A 23,521-nucleotide genomic window follows, 5' to 3' on the forward strand; every position below is an offset into this window, starting at 1 on the left:
GGAGGGGTTTGGTAGGGTGGGGGATTGGGTAGGGGGTTAAGAAAAAGTTAGATTTAAAAAAAAATAATAATTTTTTTTGGAAGGGTTGGGGGTTGGGGGTGGAGTAGGGTTTTGGATTTTGAGTAGGGGTGGAGGATTGGAGGTCGGAGTAGGGATGAGTGATTTTGAGAGTCTTATAAATATTTCAACTTAAGAGTGACATTGAAAGAGAGTTTTGAAAAATGTCGTTCTTACTTTTTGAAGGGAAATCCTTTTCCTTAGATTTGAGAAAAATGAGTTGATTTTAAAAATATTTTTCAAAACCTTTAAACCAACCAAACATGAGAAAATTAAAAAATATTTTCCAGAACACACCCTTAGTGAGTACATCTAAAAATTACTAACCACCCATGCTCATCACATTAATAAAAAGTTGATATACATAGCAACCTTTATAACTATTCTAGTAGTACATTAACTTTATCGTTGGTACTAGTTCCATTTTTAATGAAGGAATAGTTGAATAAGTGCTATATTTGTGTGATAACAAAAGTAGCTACGTGTTAATGTGGGAACTATTCCTCTTTTGGATTATTGGTATAATTAATCATAATCTAATATGCACAAAGGTGACTGGAGACATTTTCTATCTTTTTAATCAACCAATCATGGACTTGCTCTTTGCGTATCAAATTGAAAGTTCTGCTTAATCAAATAGTAGTGGACTACAGAGGTAAAATCAGCACTAACTCCAATTGCATCCTAATCAGATCCCCAACCATGGGAAGCAAGGGTGGAGATAACATGTCGATTATGGGTTCAATAAAATCTAGTTATTTTAACATTCATCACTTAATAGAGTAAAATTATAAATTCAAATTCTTAACTCGTCATATGCTTAAAGGTTAATATTTTCAGCTTTAGTTATCATGAAATTATTTGAGCGTACAAATTTTTATATGTTCTTCAGGAAATAACATGCACAAAGAAAAAGAGTGTTTCAAATTTTCGTGGCGTTGATATTTAAACTCTTAAGACAAAAATTTTAAATTTATAGACAATGAAGAATGAAGGGCTAAAATCCCAACATCAACGGCTAACTTCATCTTTGAAAGAAGAAAATATATTGTAAATAGAAATTAAGACTAGAAATTAAATGGTACCAAAAAAAAAAAAGAGACAAGAAATTAAATTAAAGCATCATCAAATGGCTACAACAGCAGATTTCCAAAACACTACTACTGATCATCTTAAGAGAGACCTAGCACTTTCTAATCACGAACTTATTATATATTATTATAATTATTTAGTAGTTTTCACCACTACTAGTAGTAATATACAAGTTTTTCAATTAAATGAACCTTCTATTAACCATCTTTTCTTGTAAAACCTTAACCAACTATGACAGTTTTTTTTTTGCTTTTCAATTAAATGAACCTCCTATTAAACCCTTTTTTTTTTTTCGATTTAACCATTCCATATTTGAAATCTGTTGTCTCCACTAATTTAGAGTCAAGTTCTTATCGAAAGCTACTCCAATCAAAATCTTTCCAAAGTGAGTCTAGAGAATAATCCCATAGGGGTGAAATAGACCCCATAATTGGTTTATTCGTTGTTTCTTCATTTTCTTCTAATAATTCAATATCTTTCCAAATTTCATCCATGGAGTAAATTTTCATACTTTCTCCACCTTGTTCTTGATCACTAGATTTCATTTCTCCTTCAGCTTTCAAGAGTTCGAGTCCACCGGTATCATAAAAATTTCTCTCATTTTCTTCGTGAGAGATTGAAGAAGAAGATGACGAGTTGGAAAATGATGAAGATGGAGAGATAGAAGACTTTTTCCTTTGTTCTTGAGCTTTCTTCCTCATATGGGTTCTCCAGTAATTTTTGATTTCGTTATCAGTTCGCCCTGGTATTTTTCGGGCAATTCTTGACCATCTAAACACCAAAAAGCAAATAATCTAAATCATACATATGGAAACTGAAGGGGGGGGGGGGGGGGAGGGGCGAGAGATTTCCAACTTGAAGTACAACGCATAAAATAATCTCGTGTTTCCCGTTGAATATTACAGAACTCCAACTTGAAGTATAACAGAGGGAAATTATAACAAATAACCAAAAGTAGAAATTAAAGGTAAATTAGGAAAAAAAAAATATGAGCATCTTCACTCGTGTAATCCACTTAAAGTATTCACCCAAGACCTTCCTAAAATTAGTGGTGAAGGTGTGTATGACTCCAGAAATTAATTGCGGATAAAATTAATAAAACAGGGTAATTGTAACCTATAATCGTAAGTAGAATGGTAAATTTGAACTTGAATGGACACTTGAAATCTACATAATCCACGCGAGAGCTCCTCCAACGGAAAATACAAAATTTGCTAATATAGCAATAGAAGTATGAATGACTCCAGAATATAACTTTGCATCAGATAAAATTAACATATTTTGTATTGTAAATTCTTACCTGTTTCCCCATTTGGAGTGAAGTTCAAGAACTACACGTTCTTCTTGAGGAGTCATCTTGCCACGTTTGAGATCAGGATTCAAGTAATTAACCCAACGTAACCTGCAACTCTTTCCTGTTCTTTTCAAACCTAAATATATATATATAATTTCTTTTCAAAAAATAAGATTTACAAAGAATATATATGGAGAAATGAAGAGGAATTAAAGAAGAGAGATTAGAACTTAACTGTTGTATAGGGTAAAAGAGAGTATTTTTGTACTAATATTATACCTATACTATGGAATTTTTTTTTAATTTGTCACCCGCCAACAACCTTAGTTTCAAACCTGAAACTTTGGCCAGAAAATCCCATCGTCGATCTCCAAATAATTTAACATAAAATACAAGCTGCAGATCTTCTTCTTCTGTCCACGGTCCTCTTCTCATTATTTCCTCTTGCGCCATTTTTTTTAAACCTTTCTTTTAGATAGCTACAACTTACTCTTTTAATTTCTCACGAGTACTATTACTAGTGTACTATTGCTTCTACTTTTTATGAGTGGTTCATACACGATATAGGGTGCTTGATATTTATACTGAGAATAATTGCCTTCTTGGAGGAGCTTCTCTCCCTTTCTTTCTTTCTATTCAAAAAATAAAAAATAAAAAAAATTGTGGGGTGAGGGTGGGGATAATTAATATTTAGTTGAAATAGGCTAGTCTTCACTTTTCGCCCTTAGCAATGTACTTGTGTCTAGCAAAACAAGACATAACTCGTGAAATTTCTTAATGTAAAAATATAAATCTATGCCCCGATAAAGATTAACATTTTACTCAATAATATGGGAGTGAATGAGTGCAGTTTAGGGTCATGCGCTTGCCGACCGTTCAATTGTTTGCCGACCGTTCAATTGTTTATTTCGTAATTTTATTACATCATTTCTAAATAATTATTATATATTATTTAAATATTACTTTATAATTAAAAATTAATAATATTTAACAATAAAAAAATAAAATAGACATATATGACATGTTGACTTCATCTGTTTCAATTGTAATTTTACTATATTATCCCTAATTAATTATTATAAGTCATCTTATTAAAAAATTAATATTAAATTACTTTATAATTATGATATAAGAGTGAATGGTAGAGCAATTTACGATTCCTGTTTGCCAACCGTTCAGCTGTTTGCTACGTGATTTTATTTTATCACTCCTAAATAATTATTAAATATCATTTAAATATTAGAAGATCAATAATATTTAATAAAAAAAGTAAAATTGAAATTTATGACATGTCTGTTTCACCTGCCTCAATCGTAATTTTACTATATCACCCTTAATTAATTATTATAAATCATCTAAGTATTAAAGAATTAATATTAAAAAATTATGATAAAGTCATCTAAGTATTAAAAAAACTAATAATATTTATTGTTAAATTAACTTGACATGTTATATGAGGCCCACTTAATTTTTTTCACATATATTTTTTTATAATAATTTTTCTACATTACTTCTAATTAGTTATTATGAATCATTTAAAACATATTTGTTTCGCTGCTTCAATCATGATTTTATTATATCACTCTTAATTAACTATTATGTCATCTAACAATTGTGCCATTTAAATCGAAATAGAAGAAAAAGTATTACAAATCAAAATAAATTTAAAAATTAAATTATTTAAAAAATATATTTGACTATCAACGCCACAAAATTTTTGACAAGGAGAATAACATATATTAATTAAAAATTACGTAAAATTTATTATAAATTATAGCTGTTAACAACTTAAATATCTAAAAAAAAATTAATTTGTTATATATTTTTAAAAAAAATACGTAAATTTTTTTTTTTTACAAATCACAATGATTGGCAACTTTAAAAATTTAAAGATCAATTTGTTTGCTTTGGCACAACTTCATTGGTCTTTTTCCTTGCCTTCATTTTTTCATCCATTTTAATTTATTTGTCTTATTTTCTTAATTGGTTACATATTTCAAAAAATAAAATATTTGAATGACTCTCAAAATTATATCAGTGCACTTAAATTGAATTAGTACAATATTTAACAGCTTAAAATATCTAAAAAAAATAATCTGTTATATATTTCAAAAAAATACGTGAATAATAATATACATCACAATAATTAATAAATTAAAAAATTAAAAAATATAAAGCATTTGATTGATTCTCGAAATTATATTAGTACCGCTTAAATTGAAATAGTTAAAAATATAATTGATTATTAATGGCACAAAAGCTTGAACAAGAAGAATAATATGTATTATTTAAAAATTACATAATAAAGTATTATAAATTATAATAGTTAACAAATGAAAATATCTAAAAAATAGTTTAATATGTTATACATTACAAAAAAAAATATACGTAGAAAAATACTATATATCATAATAATTAATAACCTAAAATTTTTAAAGATATAAAATATTTGATGAACTGTCGAAATCATTTCCGTGACACTTAAATTGAAATAGAAAAAAGATATTATAAATTTCAATAATTAAAAACTTAAATTATTTTTAAAATATAATAGACTATCAAGGCTACAAAAGTTTGAATAAACAGAGTAACACATATTATTTGAAAATTACATAAAAATTATTTTAACACACAATAGTCAACAATTTCTAAATTCTATTTGTATCACATAAATTGAGACAAAAAAAATAACATCATGGACCCTCGACATCTAGTATAAAGACTATATGTAAATAGAAGGCTTAAGTCATCGACAGACACTTGAAGTTGTCTCAAAAATTCACTTAGACTCCTTAACTAAGACCGGTATCTATTGAGCACTTATACTGTATAGAAAATGGTTCCTATTAGACACTATCGACTATTTATCAAAAATTATAAAGTGTGTATAATACACTTGCGCTGACTTGGCATAAAGGGCTAATTGTAAGATAACACATGACATTGTGGGTCCAATAATTATTAAAAATTAATTATAAATTTTTTTAAAAAATAAAAATAAAAATTGGTTCCCTTCAACCCCTACCCCATCCCCACGGGACTTTCAATTAAAAAGGACAAACAAGTTGCCCAATTAAGTGAAAGTCCTCCAAGTTTTTTAAATTGGGTGGGAGGGACAAAAGTTTTTTGAGTTTTTTTTTTTTAAGTTTTTCCGTTCCAACAACTTGTCCCAGTTGTAGAACAACTTTAGTAGTTGTTCGACAACTAGGCGCAGTTGTCGAACAACTACCAAAGTTGTTCAACAACTGCGCAAGTTGTTCAACAACTAAGCAAAGCTGTTCGACAACTGCGCCTTATTGTTGAACAACTAGGCGTAGTTGTTTGACAACTGAGAGAAGTTGTTCAACAACTGCGCGAAGTTATTCAGACAACTAATGTAGTTGTCCAACAACTATCTGAGTTGTTCAAGGGCCTTAGTTTTTTTAAGGGACAAGTTTGTGGGGCCCACTTGTCCCCCTTTTTTAATTGAAAACTTGGAAGGACCTTCTGGCTTATTTTTCTCCATCTCCCCAAACCACCCACTCTTTCATCTTTTCTTCATTTTCTTGCCATTTTTTTCTCCATCTTCTAATTTTTTTTATATCTGATTTGAGCTCCTGAAAATTCATGGTATTGTTCAATGTAAATATTTACCAAACATCAAGGTTTTAAAAATGAATATAATGGTGGAAGCACAAATAGGTAACATTTCACATTTGCATTCTCAAGTATCCAAAGGATCCTCAAATTCTCATGGCAGTGCCATCTATAGGTATCAAAATATTTGTATCAGTGAAGATAGTCAAAAGAAAAAGAAAAGAACATTTTTTACTACCTCCTCCCCTCGCCCCTCGCCCCTCGCCCCTCGACTCCCGCCCCCTTCTTATCATCTTCTTCTCTATTTCCACATCTTTGATGTTGTAAAAAAAGAAAGATTTTTTTCCACATCTTTGATGTTGTTGATAATAGTGAAGAATGGTTACTCATTTTTCGCTTAATGGAGTTTCTCCATTCTTTGATGTTATCTTCAATGGTGAAGATTGATTAGTAATTTTGTTGTTGTTAATGAAGTTGTTGATTTTCAACTGATTTGGTGGATTTTGGTTTGAAGCTTTTTTTCAAATTGCTGGACTCTAAATTTGTTGAGAAACAAATGCAAACAAAATAGATGAAACAATGTATATATACAATTAATGTAATTGGTGGAGAAATAATGTAATTCCATCTTCTTCTCCATTTTCTGCAGCTGATTTTCTGTAATTGATGGAGAAATAATGTAATTATTGTTAATAGTTCATGAAGTTGTCCATCTTCTTCTCCATTTTCAACTGATTTGATGGATAATGTAATTCCATCTTCTTCTCCAATTAATGCTATCAAAGGGGGAGTCGAAGACGATGAAAAAGGGGAAAGGGGTTGAAGGCGACGAGGAAGGGTGGGGTGGGGGTTGTGAAGAAGATGATGACTTGGGGGCGGGGGGCTTTTCCTTTTTTCTTTTTAAATTAAAATATTAGAATAATTAAAAATTATATTAATAAAATAATTTAAATATAAGTTTTTTAATTAAAAAATAAGTAAAATATTATTTATTCTATTATTCACACAATCTCCTTATCAAATCAGCATTTTGTGCCTAATAGGTATCAATTTTAGCACTTGGGGTGCGTCATAGGTACAGACCTTAGTTGAGGGGTCTAAGTGAATTTTTGGGATAACTTTTTAAGTATCTGCCGATGATTTAAGCCTAAATAGAACCAGCCAAGAAAATTGTGAAGGTTTGTAATACGGAAATTTTTTTCTTTGAGTAATGACTTTGTCCTTAATTTATAAAAAGTGTGAAGGTTTGCAATACGGATTTTTTCTCCTTTGAGTAATGACCTTTTCCTTAATTTCTTAGAAAATAATTTAGTATTCTCTGTCTGTTATAGTTTACATGAAATGCTTTTTTTTAAGTCAGTTGTAAAATGATTGGCAGATCTCTGTATTTAAAAATAATTAATTTTATATTTATCATTTTATCCTAAACAAGCAGTCTCGAGCTCAAAAGACTAAGCTAGAGTAGATATGGGAGGATCAACCTCGAACGAAGTAAGCTCACCCTGCTCCGAATCAGTACTGAAAGGTAGGAATCATGTCAATGTCGGTTGCTACTATTCAGATCTACATCAGGGAAAAGATACAGAAGTGTAGTATGAGTACCAAAGCAATGGGTACTCAGTAGGCATCATCGGCCGATTGAACTCAATACAGAAACGATATAACTACAATGCAAGGATGTAATCTAAGTCAACAGTAAAAAGGGACAGAAAGGTAAACAACTGCCAAGCTACACCAATGAGATAAAGGAATAACTGTAAGTGATATAGAAAATAAATAACGCAGTAATTACAGAGAAATCAAACATAACCTAAATGGGCCCTCATAATCCTGCTAGGCACACAACATAACCTAACTGGGCCCTCATAAGCCCGCTAGACACACTGAAAAAGACAATTAACCCAACCGTACCCCCATAAGTCGGTGGGACACACAAGTAGCAATTAAAGAAAATAAACGTAAATAATCTGTAACTGAGCCAATCCCAAGAAATCATGATAGTCATCCAGATGTGCACTGGACTTGAACCGGTATCAATGGGTAGTAAGAAGAGGCCAGATACTGACTCGAACCTGTAGTGATGGATAATAATAAGAGGACACATGCCGTATTCGAACCGGACATAGTGGGTAATAATGATAGGCCACATATATAACATACACCATAACTCATAATCAGATGCCGGACTCGAACCGAAACTCATAGTAACCATAATAATCAAATGCCAAATTAAATTAAATAATCTACAATATATTTCGATATAACTAAAATTCTCAAACAAACTGCTTGAAAATCGAACTATCAGTCCCAACAAGTCATAAATAACTTGGGTTAATTATAGAAAATCTCTGAATATAAAAAATGTGTGAAAATACAAAAAAAATGAACGTGATGGTCATTACAGTACCTTCACATAAAGGCAGCAAAAAAATCTTTAATCCGCGACTGTCATACTTATCTTTAAAACTGATGTATAAACCCTATGGATGCTTAAAAAGGTTTTTATATTTTTGACACACCTCACCAACAATTGAAGTGTAGACAATTGGAAGTAACTCTTCCACATTATCAAGAAGAAGCTGGTAGAACAACCTTTCATTTCGTTCGTGCAAGTTACAATCACACCCAATAGAGGGAAAAGTAAGCAAAAAAGCAGACAAAGTTGGGATATACCTCAGCTGACAGTGACAAAGTTGGAATCAAGGTATTGCATTCAACTTTCAAATGAAAAATAAAAACTAACACATGTTTTTAAGGATACTTCTAATTCCATCATCGCGACATATTTGTGCAGAGGGACATCAAAGCCTTGGGCTTATGAACACGAACCCGTCAACAATATCCTTGATGCTGTCAATGTATATTGAGATCCACACAGTTGATTTTCATCTTAAAAACTTTGTTTCTACAATTTATGAACTCTCCTTTGCTTCAAACTTGAATTTAGGCCATTAAGCCACCTATCTTAATTTGCATATCCCAAAATAGAAAAGTGGAAAGTAAAGATGAACGGAGGAAGTACCTTGCATCTTTAGCATATGGAAACAATAGCCAATATGGTGAACCAACTGAGGGAGAGTTAAGTCTCTCTTAGTGTTTTTTCTATTGTAGCACAAAGGAAAAGCTACAGCTAAGTACTCCATGTAAAATTACTCAAGCATAATATCAAATACTATGGTACACAATCCACCTCTAAATTTGTCATTTTTTATAGCGAACAAAAATGGCCAAAAGTATGTCATATGATCAAAATGGAGTAGAATTGAAAATGGAGTGGAGAATATGGAGTCATTCTCACTACTATTAACTCCTCAATCTCACTATTTGTATTATGCAACGTGTTAGCAAAATTCCTTCTTATTATTTAGATGTAAACTAAATTATCAACTCCTTATCCTCACAATTCGTATTATAGAAAGTTTCAATGAAGTTCCTTCTCAATTTTCACATGAAAATCAAATTATCTAAACTATCACTACATTTTAGGAGATTAATCTTAAATAAGTTACAACTCTCCAACCATTATCCGTTCCAATCCTCCAAATATAAAAGATCTATAAAGTATTGAGAAAACAATTAATGATAAATAAAAAAACTAACCAACACAAAAAGTAAAAAATACTAAAATCCCTTCGAGCAGCACCAAAGTAATAAGGTTAAATTGGAGTTAGAAAGTATCAATTTTGTAGAGAGGTTTTAGTAATAGGGACTTGAAATATTGTGAGAGTTTTTCTTATTTTAGATATTAAGCTCATAAAATGGTTCATACTTACTCTGTTCCACATTCAGGTCACTTTCCAACTACAGATGCAAATTAGACTCAAAGTTTAGTGACCTCAACCTCTAAAGAATAAGATAGCAACGAGCAACATGTCATTCGCAATCAAATAATGGTTTACCCTCTTCAACATCTGCAAACTCGGGTAGAAGTCTCCCGTCCTCTTGGACCTTTCTCTACAAAATCAAATGACAACTCACACAAAAGAAAAAGAACATTGAACTTATGCCATGCTCTTAAAATTAGGTAATCCTACTTTGAAAATGGGCTTCGGCTTAAAGACTTTCCTTAGAATTTCTAAAAAACAGATTATATATGGGTGTTAATGAAAATTAGTGCAGAGAACAGAGATGTTAAAAATATGATAAATTTGAAGAAAGAAGGAGGTGATGGATAAAAGAATGAAATTAGAAGTGAATACAGCTGTTCCCCACACAGAAAAACATGTATATTAAAAAAAAGAAAAGAGTACATATACATGGTTGTAGTAAATCAAATGTACAACTAATATTTCTTTTAGAACAATAACAGAATGCAGAGATAGTCCTCTGCTTGTTGGCTTATAAAATATAGTAATGAGAAGTTTATATAATCAAAAGCAAGTAATATTATTTTTACATGTTTATTTATTTTCTCCTTATTTTTAATGTTTAAGCCATAAAATTATGAGTCATATACAATCAAATTTCTCTGTAGTGACAACATATGTTTAAAAATCCCATAGCTGCTATAAAGAGATGTTATTAAATATATATACTGATATTTTGCATTTAGATCTCGTTAGTTGTTATAAATAAAGGTATGAAAAATTAGAAAGAGAATGAATATAAAAAAAAAGGCAAATATTAATAGGTTTTTACTCATGAAATTATCAAATAACTGATGTGCACCGCGCAAATGTAATTTTTTTTTCTTTAAATTAGATATTTATCATTGAAATTTACTGAGTACATAACATAAATATTGATTACCATAAATATTTTGATATTTTATTTTATACATAATATATTTATTACAAAATATTATTACGTAATATTTGAGTATGATATTATAGAGATGTAATTTTGCAAAGAGTGTACCGTTATAGTAAATGCCATTACTGTTATAGATAAAATATTGTTATAGAGAAATAACATATAATATAAAAAATAATTTCGAAGAAAATCAGATCGATATAATAAAATACTATTTACAATGAGATAATGTTATAGAGAAATCTCATTATACTATTTATTGTACAATTCAGTATATTTTACACAAAATTTATGTCTTAAGAGCACCCGGTTCATATGAAAACAATACCAATAAATCCCATCCGCTCCTGTTTCCAACTAGACAACTATTTCATTAACATGTTTAGGATCATAAAATTTTGATTTTTTTTCTTAAATTATGTATCAATATAATATATTCAAATTTCAAACTATGCATATAATATACTTTTTGATCATTTTTACTTGTCACATTAAGAAAATAATTATTAACATAATTATTTTTAACATAGTATCCCTATTAATTAATGTTTACTATTATGTTTTGAAATTAGTTTGAAGAACAAGCAACTAAATGTTAAAAATGACCAAAAAAAAAAAAAATTCAATTAAGAAATAACTGTGAAGTAATTCAGAATGGAGGGAGTAAGTAGGAATGAAAGGAGTAACTACCTTTCTGTCCATATTGTGATGTCTTTATGCCCTTAAATCTTAATCATAAGAATATCTTTTCAGTATTTTTTATATATTCTTAATTGTCTCATTCAATTAATACTTCATTAATTAAAACTAACTGATATTTTCTTATAAAAACGTTAAAAATAGTTTTTTTTTAAACAAAAATTCAGTATGTTAAAATAAGTTATATGTGAGATCGAGAAGAGTTTGTGAGTCTATTATGACCAAACAAGTGGCTCAATTATTGGAGAGTAATGTTGCATGCTAGTATACGATGAAAGCCATGATGACAAATGAAGATAAGAGGGTGATATGTGGATGTAACTTTCATTTAATAAAAATTATTAAAACTTGTTACCCATTATACATCTGTATTCTTCTTTGGAAATTATTTTATCGTTTCAACACAATCATCATATAAGGGAAATATTAAACCACTAAAAATAGTTATAAACATCAATTTTGTGCGTTTGAATACCATCGAGATATACATTTTACATAACCGTATTGGCGTATTCCTGAAAATATACAATAGTTGAATGACAGTATTGTATACAATTATGCTGTATAGTGTGTGAATCATACACCCTGACGATATGCAATATACATACTTATTGGATATTTTTGTAATATTTTTTTTCAAAATAGGTATAAATGGAGTAATAATTTTTAATGAATATTTTTTTGGTAATTGTATTTTACTTCATGGTCATTAGTATTAATCTTCCTGTTATTTGTAATAAGGTTTATAAACAAAGAGCAGTCGTTGTCAGATATTTTTTACTTAAAAAGAAAATGACTTTTCTAGTAAAACGCAGAAAACAAATTTCACAATTAGCTTCCACATGGATTGTATCTTATAGCCCCTATACCCATCCCCAACACCTTATTTTCACTTCTAAACCTGTAGGCCCCATGCCCATCACCTCACACCCCCACGCCCACCCCACGCCCACCTCCTCACCACATTTCAGTGGCGGAATCAGAATTTTTATTAAGAGGGTTCAAAAGTAAATATACGAGATTAATTGAAGGGGGTTCAACATTTACTATATATATATATTAAAAATATTTTTAACCATGTAAAATAGTATAATTTTCCGACAAAAGAGGTATGAAGCTCCTGAATTGTATGTAGATCCGCCACTGCCACATCCCATATTAAGTTGAGATACCACCAAACTAAAAAAGTTACTAAAATATGTCATATATTTAAAATAGCACTAAAATAGGTTTAACTCACAAAAAATGTTAGTTATGCAAATTTTTTTTAACGGAAGCCAACAAACGCAGTGAACTATTTTTGAAAGTATATAACTCATAGAAATTGTGAGTTACTCATTTTTTTTTACATAACTCATAATTTTTGTGAGTTATACATTTTATTTATTTTAATATAACTCACAAAAATTGTGAGTTATGTACATAATTCACAAAAATTGTGAGTTATTCATTTTATTTCAACATAACTCACAAAAATTATGAGTTATCCATTTTTATTTTAACATAACTCACAAAAAAGTGAGCTATATACATAACTCACAAAAATTATGAGTCATTTTGATTTAATTTATACATTTTCCTTCTATTATATAACTCCATTCATAACAAAACATTTTCTCTTGGGTAGCAGTTGCAGCTGCCTATAATAGGTTGTTTAGTCAGACACTTTAGAATGCCCTATGATAATTCACTTTTAAGTGCCTTAAACAGTAACAGTGATAGGCAAACAGAGCCCTCAAAAATTCAGTCAACAATCCATCGTCACTGATAATCCATTCTCCATAATTTACCATTCCTTGTGATGAGAAGGAATTTGAATACTGTCCGACTATAAACAAATTAAAATCATTACTTTTTATTTTCTTTCTTCTAAAAATTGATTCTATAAATTCTTTGTAACCAATTGAAACTGGATACTTCGCGTTGGACTTGGGGGACATACTATAATATATTGTATTTATCTCGTGAATAATTTCTTCATCCCAAAATAGTGCAACTTTAACACGTTTAAAATTCATTCTCTAAGATTTGATTATATTTTGAAAAGATAAATTGAGTTTGAAGAAAATTGAAAAAGAAGAATTGAAGTTGAAGAAGAAGAATTCAATATGATGAAGAAGAATTTGAAAAACTTATATAAAGAATAAATGTATACGAATGTTAAATAGGAGAATTTGAAAAGTGTATGACTCATTTTTTTTGCGAGTTATGCATTCTATTTTAATATAACTCACAAAAAAAGTGAGTTATGTACATGACTCACTTTTTTTTGAGTTATATAATAGAAGAAAAACATATAAATTAAATCAAAATGACTCACAATTTTTGTGAGTTATGTATATAACTTACTTTTTTTGTGAGTTATGCTAAAATAAAAATGGATAACTCACAATTTTTGTGAGTTACGTTAAAATAAATAAAATGTATAACTTACAAAAGTTGTAAGTTATGTAAAGAAAAATGAATAGCCCACAATTTTTGTGAGTTATATACTTTTCAAAAACACTTCACAGCGTTAGTTAACTTCTGTTAAATTATTCTACATAACTCACATTTTCATGAGTTAAGCCTATTTTGATACTATTTTAAAAATATAATATATTTTGATTACTCCTATACCGAACATAGAAAAATATGTAAAGAAATAACTTAATCTTTGAAAAACTTTTTCTTTCGTCTGACCACATCTTGGTGTTTATCATTTCTCGAATTGATAAATATCAAATGCGGATAAACACTAGACCTGCTTGGGTCATGTAGTACATTATAAGCTCTTGGTGCTTTTAATGTCTCTTGACTTCAGCTAAGGCCATTCAGTTACTACTAAAATGATAATAGGATCTATAAATAAAAGATATGAAGGAGCTAGTAGGGCTGTTCAAAATCGAATCGTAACTGTTAATTTAATTATAAAATTAATTTATTGACTTATTGGAAATGAGTTAGGAGATTAATGGTTGGAGAATGGATTAAATTTTTATAATTAATGACTTATTGATGAGGGGACGGATTACTCAATTTTATTATCGGGTAAACCGTTAATCTATTAAGAATTATTATCATTATATTTTTATCCTAGATATTTAAGTAACTTTTGTCAATCCAACATATAAAACTCCATTTATTAGTCTATTCACTTTCTTAATTTAGAAAATAACATGCCACTTCTTCTGACGTCTAACCATAAAATGCAGTCAGACTTCCTAAAATGTAAAGAAAATTTGAAATTAATTCTTAAATTAAAACATAAATTATTCTTGACAACACAAATGATTGCAACAAAAATGAAACAACCCAAATGTGTCCTTCACAAAGTTTGATACAAAACATAAAAATTCAAATAATATTGAAGTTTTGATTTTTCTGTCAATCCAGTAATTAAAAATGTTTCTACAGAAATTTTAGGTTTAAAAGAAAATTCTTATTTGATTCTATGTTTTAATCTATTAAATAACTATACGAACAAAACTCAAGAAGTCTAAAAGATTGATAAATAGATCAATCATAATATACAAAGAATCTAGTCGGTGAAGAAATAGAGGAACTATCAATAATCACTCGATATTTTATTATCTTTTAAATTTATCCGTTACATCATCCGATAACCATCTGTTAATTGCTAATCCAATATCGAATCAACCGTTATCTTATTAGGTGATTAGTGGATTAATATATTTAAAAGTCGATAATCAATAAGTCAAATTATTAAATATAATTATTCAATCGATCCAATCGATAAGCAGCCTAGGAGCTAGAGGTTAAAAGAAATAAAATAAGAGAAAAAAAAGTTTCAAAAGTAGGAAATAGTAATAATATGAAATGCAAAGGCTAGCTTGTTGGATCAGATTGTACATAAGTGGAAACCAGATGCTAGAAACAAAATAAGATAAAAGTTGAAATGGTCAATCAGAAGAAAATATTCATGTCTGTCTCATGTACATATCAAATCTGTTATAAATGTACAACATAAGATAAAAGTTGAAATGGTCAATCAGAAGAAAATATTCATGTCTGTCTCATGTACATATCAAATCTGTTATATAAATGTATTTATATTATAATGAATGTCTATTAATATCTATCAAAATTTAGTTGATGTCTATCAAGATTTAAAATATCTGTCTTTTAGTCAGAAACTAGAAGTATTTTTCTCTATAAATAGAGGGATTTTGTTCATTGTATTCTCAATCTTATGATCTCTCATCGCTCAAGAGAAATAATAATTACTCTCTATTTATTCTTATTCTTGCTTTATATTTTCTTATTCTTACTTTTATATTTCATAACACACTATCAGCACGAAACTCTGCCAAGCACGAGACTCTGCGAAGCACGGGACTCTGCCATATAAGGTGCGATTATAAATCTAAAGGTAATTTCAAATTTAGTAATTCCTTATCTTATATGTCTTTTGCTCCTAATAATATAATTATTATTGGATTTGAGAAAAAATAATTGATTTGGAACCATTTATATTTTAAATTTATTCCTTAAGAATAATATTATCAAAAGGGATGATAATATGTTGGATTTAAGTCCCATCAATTTATGCCTAAGACGTATTTATATAGATAAGACATTGAGTTTGAATCTCAGTGCACCAGATTGATGATATAATGATGGCTAAGGCAAAATAATATATTTTGATGAAAAGTCATGAAATTTGTTCCATTGACTATGCTCCATTTCAAGAAGTGAATGCGGTAGCAATATATGATGTATTCTGAAAGATATGTTAAGAGAAAAAATTATCCACATTATATGCATACCTCAATTTGCTCTTGAATTAACAATATTTTGCAAGAGGTTACAAACTATCATTATTTGATAGACTTAAGGCACGATTATATTTCATTTCTGGGGAATGAGAACCTTATGAGCTAACGTGCACTTATCACAACTCACCTCCGAATGAGACAGAATAACTGAGAATAGTTATTTTAAAATCTACATCTAAAGTAGTAAATTTGAAATTTATTCATGTAATAGTAAATATGAAATTTACTAAAGAAAAAAAAATACATGTAATGGTAAGCTTGAAGTTTACTACTATAAATAAGTTCATAAGTTGACATAAACGATTATGACATCTCGAAGATGTGCATACTGAGTATTAGACATGTATTGAAGAAATAGACGATTCTTCAAGAATTGTTTATGTCTCTTGTTCTCATGATAAGTTGGTTGGACCAACTAGTATTGGGACTGGACCCCTTAAAATCTGAAAAAATATAAAAGGTGAATATGGGTCCGTTCATCAGTCATGTGATATGTTAAGTTGTATTGATATAAGATGATCACATGTACATTTATTGTCAACCTACAGTTTGACATTAATAAAGTTGCTTGCTCAATAAAATTGAGTTAAGAGCCTAACTTTCAGATTGTGTAATCAAGACAATTCATCTTGATGATGATGGTTTGGCATTGAATGCCTTCAATAAATAGCTAAATCATTACTAATGAGAACAAAGTTTCATGTGTTAGTTTGAAATTTGATATGTTGCATACAATAACACTTGTATGTATTAGACCAATAAATTATGATTATTTCTTCCTTCTCAATTGATTCAAGGTTAGGAACTAACTATTCCATCTAATAATTTTGATGTGCGGTATACGATTAATGAATATAATGAATATACCATGTACACATAGATGGAGGATGTATGTTAGTTTTCCTAACATAAGAGGGAGATCATAAGCAACTATGAAATATATTAGGAATTATCATCAGATCCTCATTCAAAAGATAATTCTAATCAAATATCGAACGCATCTTATATTTAAGCTACAAGTGTTCCTATTTTGTGTTCATAAAGGACAAAGTCTATGCATGCGTGAATCATGGTAGACCAATCGGTTTCAAATAAAATAATTCTTGGAAAGGATAAGGAGCAAATAATCATAATAAGAAGACAATGTGCTCTTGAAGAACCTACGATATAACACTTCATGAAATCTTATGAGAGGTTCAAGTACCTGAAAATAATAAAGTGATTAGATCTCAAAATGTTATATCACACTGTGAACCGACACGAAATGATATATCATTAATATCTTTGATACAATATTTGCACAATATTGTGAGAGATTACGAGGATCCAGATTCTACATTTATTTAAGAATGCTAGCGTAGAAACATTTACAAAGTGACATGAAAGGATGCATCTTGGTAAGTGTAAAACTTATTTGATTTGTAGTCCAGATACTTGAAGATGTCACATATGAAATGTTGAATATTGTCACTTGACAAAATTTAAATGAACACTTTCTAAGGATTCAAAATGTTTGAAGCATATAAAAGTTTTTGGGAAACTTATTTAGAATTCTAATATTGTATAAACTTATAGCTTGAAGATTATTGAAACTCTTGGAGAGTTTTCAAAAGCAATATGTTACTTGTTGAAATGAGAAATGTACCAATTTGTATAGGTTATGAAGTACCATATCTTAGTACAGTTGACGTACTGATGTATCTGACAAATACTACAAGGACTGGTATAACCTTTTCAGTCAACTTGTTAGCAAGGTATATTTCTCCTCCTACTAGGAGACATCAAAATGGGATAAAAGACATGATCTTATTTTATTCTAAAGATTATTGTCCCAATCTTATTAGTCATGCTGATATTGGGTACTTATTTGGCCCACATAAATCTCGATCTCAAACATAAAATATGTTCATATGTGGGGACACTGTCATATCTTGGAGATATACAAAGCAGTGTATCTAGCCACTTTATTGAATCATGATGAGATAATAGCTATTCATGAAGCTAGCCGAGAATATGTATGATTGAGGTCCATGATATATCTCATTCGAAAAAAATATGGTTTGAAATATGACAATGTACCCATAGTTTTATACAGAGATAATGCAGCATGCATAACGTATTATAAGGGAGAGTTCATAAAAGGAGATAGAACGAAGTACACATTATCAAAATTTTTCGACATATGTGAGCTACAAAAGAATGGTGATATTATCGTGCAACAAATTTGTTCAAGTGACAATGTGGCTGATTTATTCACCAAATCTTCTCGAATTGCAACTTTCAAAAAGATGGTGTACAAGATCAGGATGCAAAGGTTCAAGGATGTTCTCATTAGGGGGAGTTAATACGCGCGGTACTCTTTTTTCCTTTCAAGGTTTTGTCCCACCGGGTTTTCCTTGTAAGATTTTTAATGAGGCAACCAAAATGCGTATTGTTAGAGATGTGTACTTTTTTTCCTTCATAAGATTTTTTTCTCACTAGGTTTTTTCTAGTAAGGTTTTAACGAGGCACATTATCAATCTAGACATTTAAGGGGGAGTGTTATATATGTATTTACATTATAGTGAATGTCTATCAACATCTATCAAGATCTAGTTGATATCTATCAGTATTTGAAGTATTTATCTTTTAGTTAGAAACTAGGAGTATTTTCTCTTATAAATATAGGGGTTTTATTCATTGTATTCTTAATCTTATGATCTCTCATCGCTCAAGAGAAATAATAATTACTCTCTATTCTTCTCTCTGTTTATTCTTGTTCTTACTTTTATATTTCATAACAAAATCAAATTATTTAATATTAATTATTATTAAGTGTATAAATTAAAGTCCACAACAAATTAATAATAAATTTGGTATAATATCATAAAGTAGGCTTTAGAAAGGATGTACATACAAAAATTATTTCTAATAGAATCTTGGCTTAACAAAAAAACAGTTCAAAATGGTTTGAAAAAATAACAAAAATGAAGAAGTTATGATAAAATACTATAGAAAGGATGCATGACAAAGTAATGCTATAATTACTAGAAATTATATATTAAAATAAATATATGTCAGTTAACTCTAATCTAATAATGTAGTAAACATTATTGTAGAAGATTTTTTTTAGAGTACTATGAATGAAAAGGTCGCGCCTTCATCCAACTCTTATGTGACGCTGAGAGACCATGAGCGCAATATTTTCTTGCCAACCATACTAGTATATCATTTCGGAAAATTTTGAATTAAAATTTAATACTTTATAAAGCATGCTAACAAGGTTGAAAAATATTGTTTTGTGTGTTTGAAGAGGCTATGGACTAACAAACCATCCCTTGAGCATGGTTACAAGTATACAACAAATAAAAATTTCAAACAGGCGCGCACAAGACCTAACTTTAAGTAACGTAAGTCATATCATACAAAGAATTATATATTACCTGTGCTACATGTCAAACTAAAGCTTTTGAATTTAGTTTTCGACACTTCAATCCGTTTGTCATTCAAACGTTCCTACAAAAGGTTATGAATATTTTACTGAAAAATATTTGACATGGAAAAATTGAAGTCATTTGACCCAAATCGCTAATAGTGAATCCTGCGATGGCAAAATGGGCTAGCCATTGATAATTTGAAATTTCAGAGAGTGAACTTGTTCCTGCAACAACAAAATGGAATTGTCATATGTGATTTTGAAATTTCAGAGAATGTGACCTCGTTCCTGCCACGGCGAAATGGAATCTCCATTTTTTGTGATTTAGGCAAAATTTCAGCTCTAAATGTTAATCTCGGTCAATCATTTCTAACTTTTGTTCAAATATTTTTCCAAGTGTGGGAACTCTCTCAGCCCCTCTTCGAGTAGATTCATCTCCTGTTAGAATATACTATTAATCATATGGTTTATGTTATTATATTATATTTTTATTCCATATAAAAATAATTTATTTTATTTATTTAATTTAATAAAATCTTTATTTAAATAAATTATTGTGCTAACATGCGTGTCCTTTACTTATATAGTAGACAATTTTGTGAACTTGAGTATTTTAACTCATGCACGAAAGATTAAAATTATAGTTCTTATAAATTAATGTCTACAATCAAAGATGAGGTAGAACAGACATCTTAATGATTGTAGCAAAAAAATTAAATATAATTTGATATTAATTATGAGAATGGTAATATTCCAAGTTGTGCTAGTACGTTTTATTTGTATTTAAGGGACCAATTAGAGATGTTCATTTATGTGCTGAATATTAATAAACGACTTTTCTAATCCATTACATGTACTTATACTTTTAATCTTGATATAATTATTATGATCTATATGCATGGTATGATTTATTATTTTAATCTATAAAAAGGTGAAACTCTTTTATGAATCAATATATTCCCAATAGATTGGATGATCACAAATCACTTAGTGAAATAATAATTATTTGATGGAAACATGCATGTCTCGGACTTGAGACAGAAGCCACCCCTTTATGGTTGGTTATAAGTTTTCACGTGACAATCCTGTAGGTTGATTTTATATCCGTCATGTGAAATAAGTTAAGCATTAAAAATAAAAATAAATAAATTAATCAATGAGTTAAATTTTTTCAGAGAATTTCATTTAATTGATTGGTGTCGGTAATTCTAACATGGAGAGTTAAATAAGATGTAATGGTAGATTTAAATCAAGGAGTTCAATTACAGATTTTTAGTGGAATAATTTGTAATTTAGTATGACATGATAATTCATTCATTTGTGAAATAATATCATAATTGGAAGCCCCAATTAATAAATTTGTGGTCTCTACTATGCCTGATTAACTAATCAATTTTGAAAAAGAAAAATGAATTTCATAGATAAAGTAATATTAATTTATTTACTGGTCTTCTATACAAATAAAAGGAAATTTAATATCAATAAACATTGCTTACATATTAATAAATACTGTTTAAAGAGTTGAAAAAGTTTTGCTCTTAATAGGGTTTATCAAGGCCGAAAAACGTTTTGCTTATTATGGTGCCATTAAGTCAGATTAATGGCTGAAATGTTTGCCTCTTCCCTTCCCTTTTTTAATGGAAGATTGATATAAATAGGGGTAGGTTTCCAGAAAGAAGTTTATCATTTTACAAAAAACAAAAGTCACTTACCCAAGAAGTGTTTATTAAACAAGGTTAACCAAGAAGTAGTAGAAGGCAGGAAACCTGACAGGCAAGGTGTTGAGCGAATCGTCACGACCCAAAATTCAAAGGGTCATGATGACACTTGTCGCGGCAAACCATGAAAAGTAAGTCTTACACCCTAATCAATACACAAAGGGGGAAAAGACAATAATAACCCCATGGTAAGGCTTCTCGAATGAAACTGAATCATACAAGTATAATAAATGCGGAAAGAAACATAACAATGCAACCATAACTCTCAAAACCAGGTGTCAACAGTATAAGAACATATCTAGTACAACCCAATTCCAAATAAAATACATAAGATATCCAAATACAAGAGAAACTATGCCTCCAGAATGAAAATAAGGACATAGTCTATCAATAAAGGCTGCAGAAGAGATCCGGATGCCTGAAAGTCATCAACTGCTTTAAAAGCTCCAATAATCACCTGAGTCAAGCAACATGGGTGCACCCAAACCCGAATCAGCACCAAAAGGGTACAACTAGAGTGAGTACTATAACAACCTAAAAATTTGATGAAATATGTAAACTTTTTGGTTTTATATAATTTGACTATTTTACCCCTCCTTCTAGTTATATTATGGTATTTATGAGGTGTGGGAGTGATTGACATGATTTTGATGCATTTTGGTAGCATTTATGTAATATTGTGATTTTTGATGGCTTCGATAGACTTATTTTTTACTTATGTGGATATGTTTTAATCCGTGTGATGACCAAACGGACTGCACCAGCAGCTCCGTAATATCGATTTTAGGCTAGGTATACCTTTGGTTTGGATCCCGGTGCACTCAAGCTCATTTCGTCCTATTGGTCGAAAAGTTGGAAAATTAAAAATATAGGTGTGGGACCCATATTTGATCAAAACAAACTCAGATGGAAAAGAGATATGAGATATGTGCTAAGGAGGAGATATTGTAATACCTTATAAAAACCTTTCTGAGAAATGTGTCGGAAAGAAGATATGAGATATGTGGCTTATATATGGGTTGACGAATCCCTCATGGGTCTTACACCAAGCTTTAGCTCTGTAGGTGTTTACGGGGATTGTACGACGATTCCAGAGGTTGCGTGAAGACCTCGTCCATCATCATCATCATCATCATCATATACATTGCAGTTACTTTATTGTGTTATATTGTATTGTATTGGCATATTGACTTGTCATCTATGTAATTGTCGTAACTTTTTTTACTTGTATTTGATGATCTTGTATATGCATGTTCCCCCTTGTTCTTCTTATATATGATATAATACGTACTTTTGTTCTATCTTGGTGTGATGTTGCAATAAATGTGAGATATATTAGAGCTGTTAGTGCAAGTGGTGTGGGCTACTGTTGTGGGATATTTTCTGATTGCAGGTGATGTTCCCTTAGTGTATATTTTGTATGCTTTATTTACTACTTTGCTTAGTTGTCCTATGATACCTACTGAGTACAAGTGGACTGTACTCATGCCTACTGCGCACTGTCACGCCTCAAATTCTATTAGGGCGGACTGGCACCTGTAACTGAGGAGGCCTGGGAGAACCAGCTCATAACCTTATACTTCCCATGCATATCTCTATGACAACCCGAAATTCGGATAGCATCATGTCGCATATAAAAGAAAATAATCACCTGTATAAGCTCGAGCACACATATATATGTATATATAATACTTGGCCGTTGGAGCCATCACGTCTACTAACAAAACACCACCTTGACTGTACATTAGGTCTACAAAGCCTCTAAACAATACACAGAGTTTAACTAAGGTCGGGACATACCCCGCCATATAACTAACTTCTATACAATACCAAAAGTGACTGGATATGACAAGGAAAGCCCCAAAACAAACTGGAGCTCACCAAAAGCAGCTGGATATCGTGGCTCCTACTTGTGCAGTGTATGAGCTGAGGTACCTATGCCTGCAGCATGAAATGTAGGTCCCCCATGGGGGACGTCAGTACGAAATATGTACTGAGTATGTAAAGCTGTAGATAACACATATGATATAAGAGCTCAATAGAAATTAGAAACAAGTGAATAAATCGTAATAGGAGTGGACCACACTTACTAGAACTTGTGACAACCTGTACATTGTATTTCTTCAATCACTTTACCTTC

General features: G+C 30.1%; 1 protein-coding gene across 1 annotated transcript; it reads right to left on the minus strand.

The window, feature by feature from the left end:
• Positions 1–1,147: 1,147 nt before the first annotated feature.
• LOC107848119 (transcription factor MYB48) lies at positions 1,148–3,064 on the minus strand. The gene is made up of 3 exons (XM_016692802.2): positions 2,779–3,064; positions 2,450–2,579; positions 1,148–1,920 (listed from the first exon to the last, which is right to left on the minus strand). Exons 1-3 carry the CDS (start codon positions 2,894–2,896, stop codon positions 1,500–1,502), a joined length of 669 nt encoding a protein of 222 aa, XP_016548288.1. The 5' UTR covers positions 2,897–3,064; the 3' UTR covers positions 1,148–1,499.
• Between the last annotated feature and the right edge of the window lie 20,457 nt (positions 3,065–23,521).

This window comes from Capsicum annuum, chromosome 11 (assembly GCF_002878395.1).
Source record: "Capsicum annuum cultivar UCD-10X-F1 chromosome 11, UCD10Xv1.1, whole genome shotgun sequence".
NCBI classification, from domain to species: Eukaryota; Viridiplantae; Streptophyta; class Magnoliopsida; order Solanales; family Solanaceae; genus Capsicum; species Capsicum annuum.